Source organism: Colossoma macropomum, unplaced genomic scaffold, assembly GCF_904425465.1.
Source record: "Colossoma macropomum unplaced genomic scaffold, Colossoma_macropomum, whole genome shotgun sequence".
NCBI lineage: Eukaryota > Metazoa > Chordata > Actinopteri > Characiformes > Serrasalmidae > Colossoma > Colossoma macropomum.
Window position 1 is genome coordinate 42,437,848 of NW_023494788.1, and position 18,818 is coordinate 42,456,665.

At 40.6% G+C, this 18,818-nt stretch overlaps 2 protein-coding genes across 2 annotated transcripts in view; one reads left to right on the top strand and one right to left on the bottom strand.

Annotated features, from left to right (window-relative positions):
* Nucleotides 1–128: 128 nt before the first annotated feature.
* sybl1 (synaptobrevin-like 1) lies at nucleotides 129–11,081 on the bottom strand. The gene is made up of 8 exons (XM_036569411.1): nucleotides 10,961–11,081; nucleotides 9,264–9,465; nucleotides 8,936–8,993; nucleotides 8,634–8,771; nucleotides 3,854–3,944; nucleotides 3,688–3,755; nucleotides 3,505–3,597; nucleotides 129–1,946 (listed from the first exon to the last, which is right to left on the bottom strand). Exons 2-8 carry the CDS (start codon nucleotides 9,407–9,409, stop codon nucleotides 1,878–1,880), a joined length of 663 nt encoding a protein of 220 aa, XP_036425304.1. The 5' UTR covers nucleotides 9,410–9,465; nucleotides 10,961–11,081; the 3' UTR covers nucleotides 129–1,877.
* A 920-nt stretch (nucleotides 11,082–12,001) lies between these two features.
* The window catches only part of polr1d (RNA polymerase I and III subunit D), a 22,261-nt gene continuing 15,444 nt past the window's right edge, over nucleotides 12,002–18,818 (top strand). The window contains exons 1-3 of the mRNA XM_036569413.1: nucleotides 12,002–12,077; nucleotides 16,831–16,928; nucleotides 17,358–17,434. Coding sequence (XP_036425306.1) covers nucleotides 12,036–12,077; nucleotides 16,831–16,928; nucleotides 17,358–17,434 — 217 coding nt within the window. The 5' untranslated portion in view covers nucleotides 12,002–12,035. The remainder of the gene's footprint in view (nucleotides 12,078–16,830; nucleotides 16,929–17,357; nucleotides 17,435–18,818) is intronic.

Below are 18,818 nucleotides of genomic sequence, written 5' to 3' on the forward strand. Positions count from 1 at the left end.
TTAATTTTCTGTGATTCACACTGAAAGAATTCAGCTCTCTGTACTTTCACTTTCTGTTCCTTGTTATTTCATCTCATGATGAGCTTTCATAAACTCCATATTAACCCTTAATACATAATACAAAAGTGTTAAGATTTCATATGACTTTATTTTCTTAAATCTGAGCAATAATTAAATAATTACATGATTACTGACAGCGTTATGGCAGGAAGCAAACATAATATGTAAAAAGTGCATTGTTTAAAGAAAAAAAACAATTAGACTGATCAAAGTAAGAGAAAAACAAGTAAAAATCAACCAGGGAGATGGATTATCTCCTTTCCTTCACTAGTGCATACCAGGCCTTCATGCCTTATGCTTCTTCTGCAATACTAATCTCATTACTGTACACCTGCATCTGCAGTTGAGCTCAATATGAGTCAAGGCATGTACGCAGTGGAACATTGGCAAACATACTGTTATCCCAACTGAAAGCTTTGCAAAGGGCATTAGAATTAATGTCAAATCCAGTGGGAGGAAAGGGGTAACCAGGGCTGGATACATCAGATTTTAGTTTCCAGAAAAGCTTCATAGCCTTAAGGTAACCTTAACCTCAAACTGTCTCTAACTTCATGCAAAGATCTTATAGTTTTTTTGGCAAACTCACATCAGACCAGTTATTAAGGTCAGTATTCCAATACTGCCACCATCACTGTAGACAATAAAAGTCTATAAAGAAAAAGACACACCAGAGAAGTGACTGACCAGATGCTTCTAACTTCATATTTAAGGGCTTCTACACTACATCGACATTAATCAAAGAGTATGTGTGAATAAAGTCAGACGCCTTTAGATGTTTTTGCTCACACTAAACCAACAAAGCTGCCAAGTGGTCAAAGTACTTATACCATCCAGTCGTAAGTCGTATTAGAATTTTGCGTTGGGTGTTGATTTCTCTCAAACACGTATACAAAAGAAGGGAGAGTGAAAACTTGTAAATGTGAGATTCACACATTCATTAATACATTCTGCTACTGATTATTTTAGATTGTTACTTTTTGTGGTAATAGGTGAACAATGCTACATAAATATGACATAACTATGCCATAAACATGTCACAGAAAATGTCACATGCCATGTCAATAACCAGTGATGGTGACACTTATATTACTGAACACAACCTGTCATGACAGCATCTGCTATGACATGTTTATGGCTGTGGTTACGTCAGTATTACAGGGTTCAAGTAAAGTGTTAATATTTTTACATTACATTTAATAACATTAATGTGAATCAATTTTCACTGACGGGGGAAAATCATTAATATAATATGCCTCATTCACTTTAAGACAATAGAGTCAATTTGGATACTGTGTGCACAAGTTACTGACCACAATCTTACTAGTGCATTCAAACACCTGTTCACCTCTGTAAATGTTGCTCAGTAAGTATGAAAACGTGCCTTTGCCCACAAGGATCTCATGTAAGAACTCAACCATATGTCATCATCAGACTCTAAGATCTTAATAGTTCTACTTCATCAAGCACAACTGCATCACAACGTAGGGGTAAAGAGAACTAACTAGAGCAGAATCGTGTTCAGGTCTATCGTGTTCCATGAAACACGCTGCTATATGGATCTGAACACCAGAGGAATCTCGTCAGGATGGAGGACACGTTTGAAAAAGGACGTCCAGGCCGTCCCGATTCCTCTGTCTGTAAGGCTACAGTCATCGTTGAGAGGAGGAGGCTGACAGAGGACAGGTCAGGAATGCCTGATAAAGGGATGGGTGAGTTCAAGTGGTGTGACGGTTCTTGAGAAAGTGGTTTGTTTCCCTTCCAGGCTTGAGAGCGAGAGGGGAGGGGATCTACTTGGAGCTCAGCTCCAGCTTCCCCTTCTACTTCTTCCGGCAGGTGGGCCAGCTGAGCCCTCCGCAGGCTGCAGACACTATGATGTACAGGACCACCTGAGGAACAAACAAGAAAGAGACTGAATGTCTGCAAAGCTTCGGCCCAAATTATGAACATTTCTTGCGTTTTATCGTGTAAAATACAATAAAAACAACAATCGGATTTGTTCGTTCTCTTAAACCTTTAATTAACTGACAAAACTACGAAGAGATTACTTCTAATGTTCTGGTTCACCAACTTGATTGTATTTGGTAAATATAAACAAATTTTGAGTTTTACAAGCTGAAGCTGAATGTCCTCTAAAGCAAGATACACTCTGTGATTTTAGAAATCTTGTTCTTTGGTTCTTTGGTGACTCACACTGTGTGTTTATATAGTCCATCGTGTTCGGGCGAAGTCTACGATTTATATACGCTCACTGTATGAAAATGCTCCGTAAAGCTGTTTCATACAAAATAAAACACTATGCCGAGTACTGAACGTACAGAAACTGAGCAGCACTGCCAACACCGAGCACTGAAGCTTAAAGTCAGGCGTTGATGTTCATGGTAGGACAGTACGGTCTGTCTACAGCCTGTTTTATAAAAGTCAAAATGACTGTATTAAATGTTTACACTCCGCTATTCTACTCAGTCAAACAGAGTAAAGTCTGCATAGACAGACTCTGATAGGAAATGTTTGGCTGGCCTCTATGGCTACGTTCACATTACCAGGCTGAAGTGGCACAAATCCCATTTTTTGCCCTAACATGACTCAGATCTGATGTTTTCAGAGCTGTGTGGACACAAATCTCATCTTTTCAAATCCAGCCTGAGCCACTTTCATATGTGGTCCTAGATCAGATACTTATCTGATTCATGGCTGTGTGACCTTAATGTGACGCTCAGATCGGAATTCATCTGCTTTTTTTCCCACTGCTCCATCATTCAGCGTTACCATGGCAGCAGCGCCGAACAGAAGTTAAAGCCTGTAAACGGTGGAAAAGCAGCTCATCTCACCTTTTTCTCCTTCGTCTCGCTCTAATAATGAAGCTGAGAGCTGATCAGAGTTAATGATCTTCTCAGCGAAGCTCGTTCTGCTCGTTAGTTTGTGCTGATGATGAACGTGATTCATTCACGTGACGTTACTGAGTAGGATGAGCTCATGAGGGTCATTTCAGGACGCCGGTTTGTCACATTAACGACAGATTTGAATCGGATTTGAGCAAAAAATCGAATGTGAGCAACAAGGCTTGTAGTGTGAATGTGTGTCTCCTGGGGAAGCGGCTGTGATTGTGTGTTTAAAACGCTCTAAAATGCAGAGTCGTACGTTCATTAGTGCTGCAGCTACACTCGGCTTACGGCACACAGTATCAGCGGGTATCGGAATGTTGGTATTGATGAATTTTTCTAAGTATGAGTAAAGGCGCACGGTATCGGCCCAATACCCAATACCAGTATCCATTTATCCCTAGTAAGAATGTAAGTTACTACAGTACGTTACGTTCTTGTCATATCTGTTATGTTCAGCAGTGTTTTTTCATTCAATAAAGCCTAAATAAGCCATTTTTATATAAAACTCAACGCTGTTTGATGTTTTCAGGATCTCTATCTGCTGCTTTATAGTTGTACTTACAATTGTTACCACTACAATGATGAGTGTTAATTTCAGGTTCTTCATACACATGGCACGGGCGAGGTTGCGGCTTGTTGTTTTGAAGGTGACAGACTGTTTTGTTAAAAGACAAAGAAAAATAAGTTAGACTGCTGTTCTGTTGCACCAAAACGCCAAAACACAGTTCCCTAAAGAGATACTCACTGAATCTACCAAGTTCTCAGTCTTGTCGATGAGAAGTTCCAGCTTCTCCCCTCGCTGTGCCACCAGATCTGCAATGAGAGAAGCGTTCACTCATCATCTGTAGGAAACATCTAAACCCTGTATCAGAGGGTTCGCTGAGCTGGATACAGAGTGAATGAACTCTCACCGATGTTCCGAACCATAATGCCTTTCAAGTCGTCCACCTGCATTTGGGTCTCTGTCAATCTCTCGGATCCTCTTGGGTCTGAGTGATGTTTCTGTCATAAGATTGAATAAAATATTTATAATATTTAAACGTATATACACATTAGGGACAAACTGTAATCAATACCGATCAATAAAAATCAGCTGTTATTAAAACTCCGCAAATTTATCAGCATCAGCGGAAATCCTGCTGATAGAGCAGAGACGTCTCTTTCAATGGTGAATAAGAAAACCACATTCAGGAAGGTGATGCAATTTAGACCAAACAAACATACTGATGCCACCAAAGTGTGCTAATAACCAACTTTGTGAATATTTAGCTCATTTTATATTGATATTATTTAAGGCTTTAATTTTCTGCCTTTTATTTGAGTTTAAGGAATCTGAAGTCGGTTGAATGTTTGATAAAATAAAATTATTCATGGTCAGAAATTTTACCTCCTTAAAATCAGTATCGGTTTCCACAGCCTGGGGTCTCACACTAGTCAGGTACTCTACCACTGCTACGCTTAGCCCTACTAACTTTCCGTAATTAGAAGTTCATTTATAACTGTTACAGTCGCACTAATTGCACTCTTTAAAGCCCAAACTGCTGTAGGACCTGTAGCTTAATAAGTTCACAACTCACTTCATGCTCACATCATGAGACATGAGACCAGCATAACCGCTCTTCTTAGTTAAAACGCGACCGACTAATCCTAAAGCCTGACTGACCCACTTCCCATATAATACCTGCTCCCCTGATCCCTTTCTCTACATGCCTACTCCAAGAATGTAAGATATCGCCTTATAGCATGAAACCATAACAGCACACTGTAAAACCCAACTGCACATCTTAATGAAGAATTAAGTTAACACAACGTAAACACTACAGAAAGTTGGAGTAAATTAATCTGAAAAATTCTAATTAACTCAAAAATGAATTGCTGAGATAGTAACTCAGTCATTTTGAGTAAGACTGTTTATTTTAAGTTGAGGTAACTAGTTAAATGTATTACATTCACTATTTTTATTTAACTTGACTTTACATGCAAATACAAACAGGCCAATTATGGGTTCAGAAATTTAGAGTGGCTTAATGTGATAAACAGCATAAATGTTTACATTTAAATGATCTGGACTTTTGTGATTTTTTTCATAACTGTATTTTGATGATTTCAGACTTAAAGAGCCGATCAAATCGGATCTTTAAGTTGAATAAACTTATTGCAGTTTAGACTCTCAGCTTTACCTGATAAATGTTGGGTCAATGCAACTTTCTTGAGTAAAACTCACATCAGTCCTCTTGGCCTAAATTTATAAACTTTTGTGAGTCATGCCAATCAGTACTGATCAAAGATCAGTGTTGAGAAAGCAAAGTTAGTTCCTCTCTGCTGATTGTGGTTCTGCTGGGGATCAATGCCACAGAGACTATATGTGTATTCTGGACTGTACTGTCAGTGTTGGGAGAGGTGGTCTGTGGTGACATTAAGGTGGGCAAGACCTTGTTACAAATGTCTTTGATCATCTCTTTGCAGTACAGTATGAATTTGTCAGCCTAATGGTGAATTTAATTTACAATTACTTAATTATATTAGGTTAGAACAGCTTAAATGTCCCCAATACTCAATCATTTTAATATCAACAAAACAAATGGAGTTAGTACGATTTACTTAAGTGTAAATGAGATATCGAACTTGAAACATTTGAGATAATCAGTTTCCTCAAATCATTTGAGTTGACTTAACTCATCGGTTTCTACAGTGCAGTTTAAGTCAATGATCAAATATAAGAGCATTCGAAATACATACAGTTTTATAGAGAAGGAGAATTTAGTCAAAACACAACAAAATGAGGAATTCTCTCAAAAGCCCCCCCCCAACACACATTTCCTAAAGTATCCTGGGACCACAAGGAGCGTTTCTGACAGGCTCACACACGCCACTGCCATTTCAGGCCTGTCAACTGGGAAAACAGCCGATGCCGGCGTCACTCAATAATACAGCTAAGTCGGCATTTATTAAAGCTGATCTGCCACATTTCGTGAGGGCTGGATTCTTTTCCAGGCAAGAGCATGTTTGCATTTGTAGTTTGGTTCCTAGCCCCGGTCCTGGACTATTCTCCATCCTGCACTTTGTAGCATTTCCCTGCTCCTAACACACCTGATCCAACGAAGCAGTTAATTAGCAAACCCTGTCCGAGTTAAAGTGAGTGTTTTAGAATAGGAAAATGCGCGTTGCATTTTAGTTCATTTTAGTTTTGCTTGGCGTTCACACTGACATATTTGACTCTGAACCAAAAGATGTAAACAAACGTCTTAAAAAGTCACAGCTGATTGGGTGGATTTTATGACATAAATTTGGTGACAATAACTAGAATAATATCCAGCGAACTGATCCATGCTGTTCTCTGGCTTAACCCAGGTTCTGGGTTTTACGTATGTCCTGATAATCCAGAGCAGTAGGTCATCAACTGTCATGGTTTTCCCACAACGAAATAACGGAAGCCAACGTTCCGTCGCGTACTCAGTGAACCATCTGCAGCGCTATTATTCGAATACTGACGTTGCTCGAATTCTCTGCTACTCTGAAACACGGGCGCCTGAATGTGAGCGCGTTGCCAAGGGTGCACTTTTAAGTAACATGACTGAGAAGGCAGAGATAGCGGGGCTGTGTCAGTAACTTGGCTTGCTGCTCCTGCTAATGTCCAGCTGGGTCCAGAAACAGGGAAAATATCTTTCTGACAAAAAACATGTTGGCACATCGTCCACTGCAGAGAAAATACCTCATGTAGAAGACTTTAGGAATGTATGAATCTTCAGCATCCAACGTGAATCTAGATGGCTCGGTTAGCCCGTTAGCTCATCTAAAGGCAGAGTCTACCTACCAGTGTTCCTCGGCTGTGTTTGAATACTAAAATATATTCCTGTGTGCTGATATATTTCTGTGCAACAGCAGCACTGTGACCAAAAAATGTACGCCTGCCACTGTTGTTCCTTCTCTGTGGTTAACTGCTTATCTGTTCATGAACTCTTACTCAAAATGACTCAAAATACGCATCACTAGATCAAATCAATCAGCCTTGAGGGTCTAACTAATCTTATAAACCATCAGAACTTTGGAGCATTAATACACCATACGACTGATGCGTGCAGTGATGTGTGTGGTAAGTGTGTAGAATGGCTTTCAGCATGTCTGAGCCACATTTTAAAACTGAAAGAATCTGTTCTTTAATTACCAATTCAGACCACATTATGATAATACTACTACTAATACTACTACTACAAATAATAATAATAGTCTATTTATACAGCACTTTAATGCTGGTGGCAGCTCAAACTGTGATAGAAGAGATAAATATTCATTCAGAATTCAGAAAATGACACAGATCAAATAAAAAAGAAATACCAACAGACGTAGAGTTTAAATGAAGCTCTGAGTTAAAGAGCTGAGTTTTCAGGTGTTTATTAAAAGTGAGCTCTGAGCTCGACTGTCTAATAAAAGCTGAACTGAGCTCCACAGTTTAGAAGCAGAATAACTGAAAGAGTCTCTCCACGTTTTCTGTATTTTACAGAGGGTAATCTAAGATCATAAACAGACAGACATTCAGGAGCTTTAAGGTCATTTAGAGCTTTAAAAACTAGTAACAGAGCTTTAAAATATATCCTGAACGATACAAGCAGCCAGTGCAGCTCTTTTAAAATTTTGGTTAGTTGCTCTGCTTGTAACAAATGCATAAATAAGTTTCTCTGCGTCGCTCTAAAGGAGAAAAGGCCGAACTGCAGTGACTTTGTTTACATGCAGATAAAACAGAGCTCAGATCACACCCAGTACGTTTCATCATCAAGTGATGAAACACATGCAGCGTCAGAAACTTGTCTGTGGTTTATCCAGTATTTGGTCCATCGGTCTGTTCAGTGCTCATATTAAGTGCACCAGAGTTGGTGAGGCCAGCCGGGTTCGAAAGGCAGCGTTCTCACTGACCCTGTTTACAACTTATATTAACAGGTTTTGTGTCTGGATCTTTTTCTAAACAATGCAACCTGGCTGTTTGTGAGATCAAGTGAAATCAGAATATGGTCCAATCTCCAAAAGCACATGTTAATGCACGGTGTAAACAGGCACTAATAGTGATCACACCAAACCAGACCTGACAAGCGTGAGCACGTCCTGAAACTCGACCGAGTCTTGTATTTTCATCTGCAGCTGCAGTTTTCCTGTAGTCCACTACCTCTCAGCTTCAAAGGCCACATGGAGCATGCATCCTTATAAAGTATCAAATAGAATCTAAAATATATATTTTACAGGTAAAGGTTTTAACAGGATGCACCGGCAGAATGCACTACTGAACTGGAGTCAGCAAACCAGAGAAAGTTGAAGATTGTGTCGAAAGAAATTCTTCATTTATTTTTTTTCCAGAAAATTTAATTCCTACATAAAAGCAGTTAGAAAAATGTGCTCCTATAGCCCAGCGTACGGTACCAATCGCTCAATTCCTAAGGGAAAGTGTTGCAGAGCCAAGCATGTTTGTAGGGGAGGGGTGCCTTAAATCCAGGACCGGTGCCTCAGGGTGTGAACATAAAACTACAGCAGCAGTGGAAGATGTTTTTTACGCTGACTGTTCCAGAGAAACCCTCTTTTAAGAACAGATAACTATACGAGGGAGTTTTTATGGAAAGTGAATGCAAATTTTCAGGAGCCTTTCTTTGTAACTGTGATTGGCAGTAAATGACAGTAGAGGCAGATAAAAAATGTGCCACTTACCATTTGTGCAGCGAGAGTGCTGGAGAACTCGCTGTTCATGGCGTAGGGTAAAGCCGTCTGAGCCCTGGAGCCATAGGTGGTCTGAAAACGTTTCTTCACCTCATTGAGGAAGCTAAACGCACGCGACCTCTCAAAGTCCTGCACACAAACCCACACCACTCACTATCATCTACCTACGAGGTGAAAGCGAACTGCCTCGCTGGCAGATACTCAACTGCATAACCAGGATTTAATGACTTATCACAGTTTCGGCTGCAGAGCCTCCAAAAAAACAAGTTGATCAGGAAATGTTTGATACTCACATCGTCTGTGATACACAGATAGATGATTCTGTCATGGCAGATGTAGTGGAAGAGATAGCTGGAATGAATATTAGCAAAGTTAGCAATTCAGCAAAGTCAACTCTGAAGGAACAGCCCATATTAATAAACAAAAACAATATGCTGAACAAACCAGCTACACAAACAGCAGCGCCCACGTCTACTACTAAATCAAGGTGTTATAATCTTAGACGTTTCACGATGTATCTGAAGGGCTTCACTGGATCAAAGGAATTAACCTTGATTTTTTAGTACTAGAAAATGCAATGATAAAAATTGAATCCAATGCCTGATGGCCTGTTCCTCCTACCTGCCATGAGAGTAGGTGAGTTTGTTGTTTTCAGATGGGATCTTGGCCAAAATCTGCTCTGTCACCTCAAGAAAGTTTCCACCACACCAGGCATGTTTGGCCAGTATGGTCGTTCCACGAGCCACCACAGCAAAAAGGATTGCCATAGCAGGGGCGACGAGGAAATGAGGTCCGATTCACTCACCGAGAAAAACTGCAAGAGCTGCGGACAAAAAAAAAAAGTTAGGGATGAACTGAGAGAGTTTATCAAACCAGTGGACACAATTACATTACAGCAAAACACGCAGAACCACCCAGCTGTGTTAAAGAGGACTTCTACAAATTTCTGTATAATTCAGTCGTTTTCATTCACAGTGGTTTGATGTGAAATGGTCCCTGCATGTCCCCTTTTGCCATGAATGCTTTTAAAAAAATCCTCAAAATAATTGTAAATCAGAAAATGACTGGAAAACAAAAAAAAAAAAAGTGCAATTGAAAATGAAAGGGGAATTCCACCATTTTTCAAAGGAATAATTCAGTGACTGAAATTTTAAAAGTCTCTCAGAGGGATCTGAGGTGAAGTGGTTCACTGTACAGAAGCGTCAGACTTTACAGTGGTGGTGATAGGAACCAGGGGTTGTCATGTCTACAACACAGATACAGCCATTTTATTTCCTATCCAAAACCACCAGTGGACCTACACGAGTCCTCTAAGATTTAATATGTAACGTTAATGATGGTAAAATAGGCATCAATCTGGAAAAAATATGTTTTCTTTGAGGACTTGAGTGTATCATTAAAATAAATGGACTAAAATACATTTTAAGCCAAAACTTTATCACAAAACTGTGGTAAAACAGTGTCTCAGTCATCAGGCAGTGAATTCATAACCATTTCATGTAGGAACTTCCTGTGAGGGAGCTTTTAGAGGTGGACGTCTGGTTCCTATCACCACCACTGTGAACAGTTCTGACTCAGTAAGTTTCTCTAGAACGGAGCGTTTCACACCAAACCACTCTGATCCGCTCTGAACCGCTCTGTTTACATCTTACCCAGTTAATTATGCAGATTTGTTTAGAAACTGGGTGAATTTCCCTTTAGGAGTCGTTATGAACCAGTGTAAGAGTTAGTATAGTGTATATCCTCCTATCAGCGCCAGGTCAGCAAAACGACACATCAGTGTTGGTCAATATCTGCTGATGAGTCCGACGCTGTAAGCTAACGTTAGCAGCGCCAGCGACCCACAGTAAAACGTCCAGTCGGCTAAAACAGCGCAGTGAGAGATTAACTGATGTTACCTTTGGTCGAGCTGTCAAAACCCCCACAGTATAGCCCGCTAGTCGGACAGCTAAGCTAACGGACCGAACACGGCCGCTGAAAGTGAACCAGAGCCACAGCGAGCTAAGCTAACCAAGCTAGCACAACAAAACACAGCCTTCTGGAAAAGCCGCGCTAGTAAAGCAGCCCAGCCCGCCCCGAGCCGCGCCGCAGATTCTCGCTTTAAACAGGGAATCAGCGCTGATCAACCCGATCACATTTATTAATCACCGTTTTGGAGACTGAATGTTATAAAGTTTCACTCGATCTGATGAAAATCCGCGCTGGCCGTGTCCAGAAAAAAACCCCGAGCGGGCATTTATTTATTTATTTAGCTCGAAGCCAAACGCAGGTCTGTGTTTTTACACCGCATGCGGGAATATTATAATAACAAAATATACCTGTCGCCGCTTTAATCACGCCTTTGATCCCATCCACACGGCGGACATGAAACGCTTCAGAGCTCTCGATAGTTTTTCCGCATCGCCCAGATTCATGGAGGCCACAAACTTCCGCTGCGCTGCTGCTGGGAAATGTAGTCCAGTGTAGTTTCAGTGTTTTTTGTTTTTTTTTTTGTTTTTGTTTTTTTTTTACATTGCTAGAGGAATAAGTAATTATCAGAGACAGGGTTTCAGCATAACAGTAGTTCACAATGAGAAGTCAAATGTTTAAATAAAGGAAATAAAGAATAATACAACAAATAATAATGATAATTGGTTTAGCTATTCTTTTATAATACACATACTGGATTGAGGAGATATAACTGTAAAAGTCATCGTTAAATGCACTGTAAGATGGGATTCTCTTTGTAAATTTCATTTTATGGATAAAATATTTATCAAGTAGAATGAACAGATTAAGCAAGTAGCAAATGTCTTTGTTGGAGTCTTTATAATAAAATAACATATCAGATATATCTATTCTTAATATGACGTTTATTTTTTTGTCATTGCATCATACGAAATATTCTTAGAATGAATACAGTTGGAGAAGATGTGTTCAATACATTCATTTATTTCACCACAGAAGTTACACATGTTCTCTACTTGTGGGTTATATTTGGGACTGTACTGCTGCAGGGGTAACACTATGAAGGGTTTGTCTGTTACTTCTTTGACTTCGTTATTTAATACATGTTTGTCAGTTTTCGGTGTTGTTCTACAGAGACGCGCATGTACGGTATCACCAGCTGTGTTAATAGAGGCTCCTCCGAGTCTGATAGCCGTAGTCAGACAGTTAGACGTAAAATTATCTGAAGAATATTTTTAAAAAATCAAAGGGGAAATATGCCTTTGATACAATTATAGCTTTGCCACCATGAAGCGTGTGAAGGGAGAGGGCTCAGTGCGATGCGGTCACGTGCTGAGTATTGAATATTCCCCGCTCGGTCCTCGGTCAGCAAGAAAAACAAACAACGTCACATTCTTGAGTCCAACGTCATCCGAAGGCGCCGTGTGCCGTGTGCCCGCAGTCAGCATGGCTGGAGCCGAAGCGGAGAGGAAGGCGGCGCTGGAGACGGTGAGTTTATAATACCGGGGCGCCTTTACCGGATTAGACAGGGGAGAGTTTGATTCCCTCGTTAAAATAAATCAGCACAGTTTTATGTGTTCATGACTGGAGTGTCTCAAACCTCCTCACTGTACAGTGATCAGGCAGAGGAGGCACAAAACCACTTACAGCCGTCACGGTGATGATGGTGATGATGATGATGATGATGATGGTGATGATGATGATGATGATGATGGTGGTGATATTGTACTGACCTGCTGAACGGCGACTAACTAAGTTAGATTATAGTGTAATAATTATTCTTATATAATAATCCGTCTCTTTAGTAATACAGCATTAGCAAGCAAAATAAGCAATCGATGCGATTTCCAGTGCTATACTGAATTATCCGTGTTTATAGAAGATCTCGCTGTGTTAGCATATCTTGTGATATCAGTGTTGCTTTTGTTCTGATCACTAAATCAGTTTAAATTAAACAGAAATGGACAAAACCTAAGTTACTTGCGATTTCACAGTACAGCCGCTGGAGGGCAGCATGTTGTACAGGTTAAAGCTGGCGCTTCCTTCAGTCCTAAAATAAAGGTTCCACAGGGTTCTTCGAGCGATGCGACAGAGAAGAACCGCTTTTAGTTCCCCAACAAGAGAAAAATGGATTTGTGAGCGTGAAGACTCTGTTAAAGATCCAAACAGCTTTCATACAGTTCAGGTAATTTGGTGTTTGTGAAGCTGTTTTGGTGAATTATTGGTCTGAACGCTTTCAGAGCTCGAAGTAAAGAACGCAGGGCTGCGCTTCCTGCAGCTGGAGCGCCGAGGGTCTCTAACCCAGCATGAATTCAGATCTAGAGGAAACCAAAGACATGAAGACTGTTAATAAAATTCCAGAAATGAATGAAGATTCCTGTGCCGTTACACAAAAAGCAATCAGGGAAGATCTTTTCAAAAACAGAAATGCCCAAAATGTGTATCCACCAGCGCATTATTACTATTCAGAACAGTATATTTTATTTATTATACTGTACTCAAATCTAGTTTTTTATAGAGTAGAACATGAAAGATCTCTGTTATTTTTATTTACTGTAAATCTTTATTGAGTAAAAAATCATTCAGCCTAACGAAATTTAAATGTTATTAAAATTTAATTCTGTAAAATTCCAAGCCCAGCTCTCATCTTCATTGTAAAATGCTGGGGAGACAATTTGCTTTCGTTTCAGAGCCAAATCCAGGTTTTCTTTTCTAAGCAGGACCCAAAACATCACTGTGAAGTTCTGAATTTAAAAAATCATCTGTTGTTTCGACGCTTTGTGATTTATTTCACGCCGTTGCCTTATGGTAAAAGATAACGATCACAGAGGCCTGGAGGAAAAGCCCCGAAGTTCAGTTTAGCTCCTTTTCTCTTTAGCCCAAACTGTCTGATTAGAGACTCAAAGCCATCTGCTGCTTGACCTGATAAGAGAATTTGACGGTGCGTCATTTCAAGGTGACCGCGCCACTAATGGAGTTTTTATCAGTCGTTCCCTTCATCCACCTCTTTATCCTTGTGCAGTTTTTGATGCCGACCACTCCTCCTGTCCTGTGTCAACAGATCTTTCCTGTTCAAAAGAGAACAAAATATCCCCCGTTATGATCAATGGATTCTCTCACCCCTTACTTCCCCACCCTTCCTGTCTATAAATAGCAGCTGACTGTCTCCTCAGTGGTTTTCAGCCCATACAGGCTTTTATTCATTAAGAGAGACGTGTTTGTTTGGAGAAGGTCCAGATCCCATGTGTCAAACACAAGGCCAAATTAGGCCCGTCACACAATCCCATCCGGCCCGCAGAGGTGTTTTAACTCTCTCTGACTCTCCTACCCCAACAGCAGTCGATAGGACAGCAGTTACACCTCAATTCTGCACAATTCCACATCAGTCATATCACCAAAATGCATTTCAGCTGCAGCTCAACCAACATAAACACTGACCGTCAGCTCAGCAGCTCAGAAACTGAGCTCAAGTCTTAATGAACCTGCAGTAAAGAAAAGATGCCAGGAGTCTAATTCGAGCAGATAGGTAGGTTTAAAAGACTGAGCTGCTGGGGACGTTTACATTTGAAAAATATTTAAAATGTCTATATAATATTTCAAGGTAATACAGGTGTCTGTGTTTTACTGTTTAAGTTTTTGCATAGTTTGAATAAACAATGGCCAGTTTAGGTTACAGCACAACATTAAATAAAAAAACAAATAACAAACATTTTTTTTCTGGCCCACAGATTTGATGAGATTTTTTAATTTGGCCCTTTTACTGGTTGAGTTTAACACCCCTGGTTTAGATCATTAACAGTGTCTTAAAACACATCTGTGTCTCTCATAGTGACGTAATGAAGAGCCGTGCAGGCTGAGAATGATCTGTATGATCTCTAATGGTGTTAAAATAATGGTTCAGCCCCAGTTTTACTCCTTACCCAGAATGCAGTCGATCAGCTTTGTTTTTTAGTTTTACACTGGAGTGATTTAGCTGATGAGGCTAACAGGCAACAGATTAACATCATGTAAACTGCCTTCCTACAGAGTCACATACTTGCTTCGGACTGTCAAACAGTCTGGCAGAGCTGTCGTTATCATTACGCTTCAGCTGACGATTAACTTTCATAAATGACCACAAGATTAATGATTTCATTGTCTTTCTTTGTTCATTGTTTATAACTAAGTATTAATGTGCAAAGTAGCTGATTGGCTGCCTTACCTGCTAACACTCTATTACACCACAGGAAGAAACGCACAGCTGGCATCACATCACAGTGTGTGTCTCAGCTTTTTCAGCGCAGATTTGTTACAGTTTTGGATAAGATTCATTCCTTTTTTGTCCTCGATATATAATATAATGTTGATACAGGTACGATCTCTATTACTGAGTAATCTCAAATAGACCAGCTCAGGTGGTTCTCAGAAGGGGCCAAAGATCATCACATAGCTGAAAACAGTAGTAGTGACTTTAATGAAGCCTGAAACTTGTCTGCATTTTTATAGATGCTTCATGTCATACAGTGTCAGAAACCACATGAGGTCTGAACCACATGAGCAAGTCTGTTTGAGACGACTTACAGACTTAACGCCATGTAAAACTAGTGTGTAGTTATTTAAGCCTGGTGGTTATAAACCTCCATTACTTATTAGCCACATTAGACTTGCAGTAACTAAAGAAACTCTAAACATGTCTTGGCTGATTTGATACATTTGTGGTCAAAGGAAAGGATTTTTGGACTAATCATCACTTTAAGATAGGAATTACTGTAGGTTTGGGCATTTCAGTCAAATTTGATACTCAGATTTTAAGGCTTTATTTAGAAGATACTGTTAGGGATACGGGCTACTGCACAATGGACACATCAGGGGACAGTGACCAGTGACAGTAACGCCACACAGCATCTCTATATCACACACCTTTTAACTGAAAACCAGTGTATTGGTGAAGAGATAGTTATTTGGTTTATACCAAACCTGTTAAATTCACTAAATGATGCTGGAATCTTGTTAAATGTGTATGAGTCGGGTGTGAAATGCAGTGTTTCCTATGTGCTTCAGCTGCGCTTCACACTGTCTGCTACTTCCCACCAGAGAGATTCTCTGCCGGCGTAACGCTTCTCGCCTGGTGTCCGTCAGCCTGTGGTCTTTCTATGCCTCCTTCTTTGGACTAAATGGATGAGAAATTCTATCCAAAATATAAAATGTGCACTGTTCACTGCGGGTTAGTGGAGTATAGAGTTCAGACATCTGGTGGTTCTTATGACAACATATAAGCTTTTGCAAATAAAAGAACTGACTGTTTGTTTTTTTTAAGCTTTTATAACTAATCAATCATTCTGACTCATCTCTGCTCACCAGTGTTGGTATCTAAAGTCATCCATATTAAGGCCCAGTCCCATTTCACCCCTCGCCCCCACCACTCAGCCCTACCCCTCTGTTTTGCGCTTTCACATCTAGAGGTAAGGTGTCCCAATTCTTGTTGAGATAGAGGGGTAGGGTGAAGTATTGGGGCTACATGACCCTCCAAACGGAGGTTTTTCAGAGACTCCAAACAGAGAGTTATGAGAAAAAAAGAAAAACCGGCGAGACGGAGAACAAGAGACCAAAGAAACCCACAAATGTCAGAATTTTCTGCACTAAAAAAATACAATAACCATCATATTATCTTAGTTTAATGTCATTTCAGTGTATTATGGTCGTTTTCTTCATAACAAGCATAAAAAATCGCTAATAGCATGCTAATGTCTCGGTAGCTAGCTAACTTTCCATGTTGCAGCAGTTACATTCTGGCTCCTCAGGCGTCAGAACTGCTGGACTATTTAAGGTGGAACGGGAAAATTAGAACAAGAATCTGGTGAATATCTGACTTCAGCTTCATATCACTGAAGAATTAGGGGTGGGTGATAATAAATAATTGCCCCCCTCTTTGAAGATCATATGATTCCCTAAATGTAACTAAAGCCCAGCAGTGAGGAGCTGAACTTTACCCTCCTCTGCTGTCACTGCAGACTGGCAGGGTCGCCTACAGAGCAGCGCCAGTAGCTGTTAATGAAGTGATGCTCTTTTTATTTGAGGATCCCATTTCAGAGGGAGGATCTCAACCACTACCCTGTAACTCAGTTCCAAGGGGTTAGTGTGACACTCTAAAACAAGGGGCAGGGGTGAAGAGAAGAAATGGGCCTCAGTGTTTATGCTACAGTGCTTTTGGAAAACTCGCTGCGTAATTGGCTGAGCTGACAGTTACTGTTTTGGTTAACAGGTCCAGGCCGATGGCGCTGACGAAGGCTGTGTGACGTTTGTCCTGCACGAGGAGGACCACACTCTGGGCAACTCCCTCAGATACATGGTCATGAAGAAGTAAGAGATATGTTACCCTTATATTACCTGACAGAGGTGGTCCGCACACAGATCAACATACTGTATGAGCCTTTTCCTGCTTTTAGCCGAAGCTCATCACTGTTCTGTTATTTCAAACAGTCTGTCAGACACTGATAAGTAATATTCATGTCTCTAGACTGTCATCACCTGAGGTCAGCGTTTAAAAGGTGAACCGCTTTGTGCTTTTGGGAAAAACAGCTATTAAAGTTGTGCTACTCAAACAGATCTGAGCCCGAGATTGAGAGAAAGAAACACTGAGAAAGGCTGGAATGAACTGTCATGAGCTTCACACTAATAGGGACAAACCGTTCAGCTTGATGGTGTCCAGTCTGTTTTGGCAGGCCTCACTAGTGAATGTTATTCTGGTTTAAATGTGATTTGCTAATGGCTTTGTTTTTGTTTCCACAGCCCTGACGTGGAGTTCTGTGGATACAGCATCACACACCCCTCAGAAAGCAAGATCAATTTCCGCATACAGACGCGAGGTGAGCCGCCTCTTCACCTCCTCACTGTGTTTTATAGGGCTGTCATGATCGCCTGATAAAGAATAAATTAGGTTAAATTGATTAAAAGGCCAAAATCATGGAAAACTGAGGCTTCAGCACCATTTTGAACTAAATACACACCGATCAGCCACTTCATTATGAAGTGTTTCTACGCTCATTGTCCATTTTATCAGCTCCACTTACTATATAGGTGCACTTTGTAGTTCTACAGTTACAGACTGTAGTCCATATGTTTCTCTGATACTTTTCCGCTGTTGTCTGGATATTTTTGGTTGGTGGACTATTCTCAGTCCAGCAGTGACACTGAGGTGTTTAAAAACTCCAGCAGCACTGATCCACTCAGACCACTGCTACAATATTCCTGTGTTTCACCCTTTATTGTTGTTCACTGATGATTATTTCTGTGGTTTTATCTACCAAAAACATGACCAAGTTAAACAGGCTGGTTTTGTTACCGTGCCTTTAAGACTGATATGTAAATTACCTGCGTTCTTGTTGCATTTTTTTCTCTGCATTTTTATGGGAGAGAGGTCAAGAAAAATCCCCCAGCACAATCATTTCTCCATTCTTTTTTTCTTTAATCCTCTCTTCTGGATCTCTGTCTTACTTTTTTGGCGCGAGATGAGTTCATTTCACGTTAATTAGATTATTTGAGCAGCCCCTTCCACAGTCTGTGGTCGAATGAGAGGCCTTTTGGCTGGCAGAGACGGGACAAAGGCCTCCCTTCAGCACATAATCTAATTGGTCAGTAGAAGAGCAGAGACCCTAGAAGGGGTCTTTACACACTGTCTGTTACGTCTACTTCCACAAGTGTTAGACACATGTATGCAGAAGACATCCCTAAAAAAATAAATAAATAAAAAGGGCACTGGTCTCTTAGACTGTGGTTTAAATGCCTGAGCGAGGGCTGATTTCATTAGCCGCAAGCGTAATTCGATGAAAGGAAGCAGCAAAAGGCCAAGTAACGTCGCGCTTCTACCATCTCGCTTAACAACCTGGAACGTATGACGCCAGAATTCTTTCAAGATTCGAGGAAACCAGGACAAACAGGCTGATTGAAATCTGGTGGTTTTTGGGCAGACAGCTGGCAGAGTTACTCCAGTTTGTGTCCACTGTTCTCCATTAATGCCTCGTACTCCACGTTTACTGACACCGGTCAACATTATGTAAGGAACTGCGCAGGAATGCTTTGTTTTGCACATTTTGGGTGCCAGAAAGTAAATCGTATGATGGACTGGATGCAGTTGTTGATAACACTTTATTCTAACTGCACGTCTCCAGTGTTTATAACTGACCTTCCCTGGTAGGTTCAGCACAATCTTAGTTCTTTTGTGCAGGGGTTCATGTAGCTGCCTGACGGGCA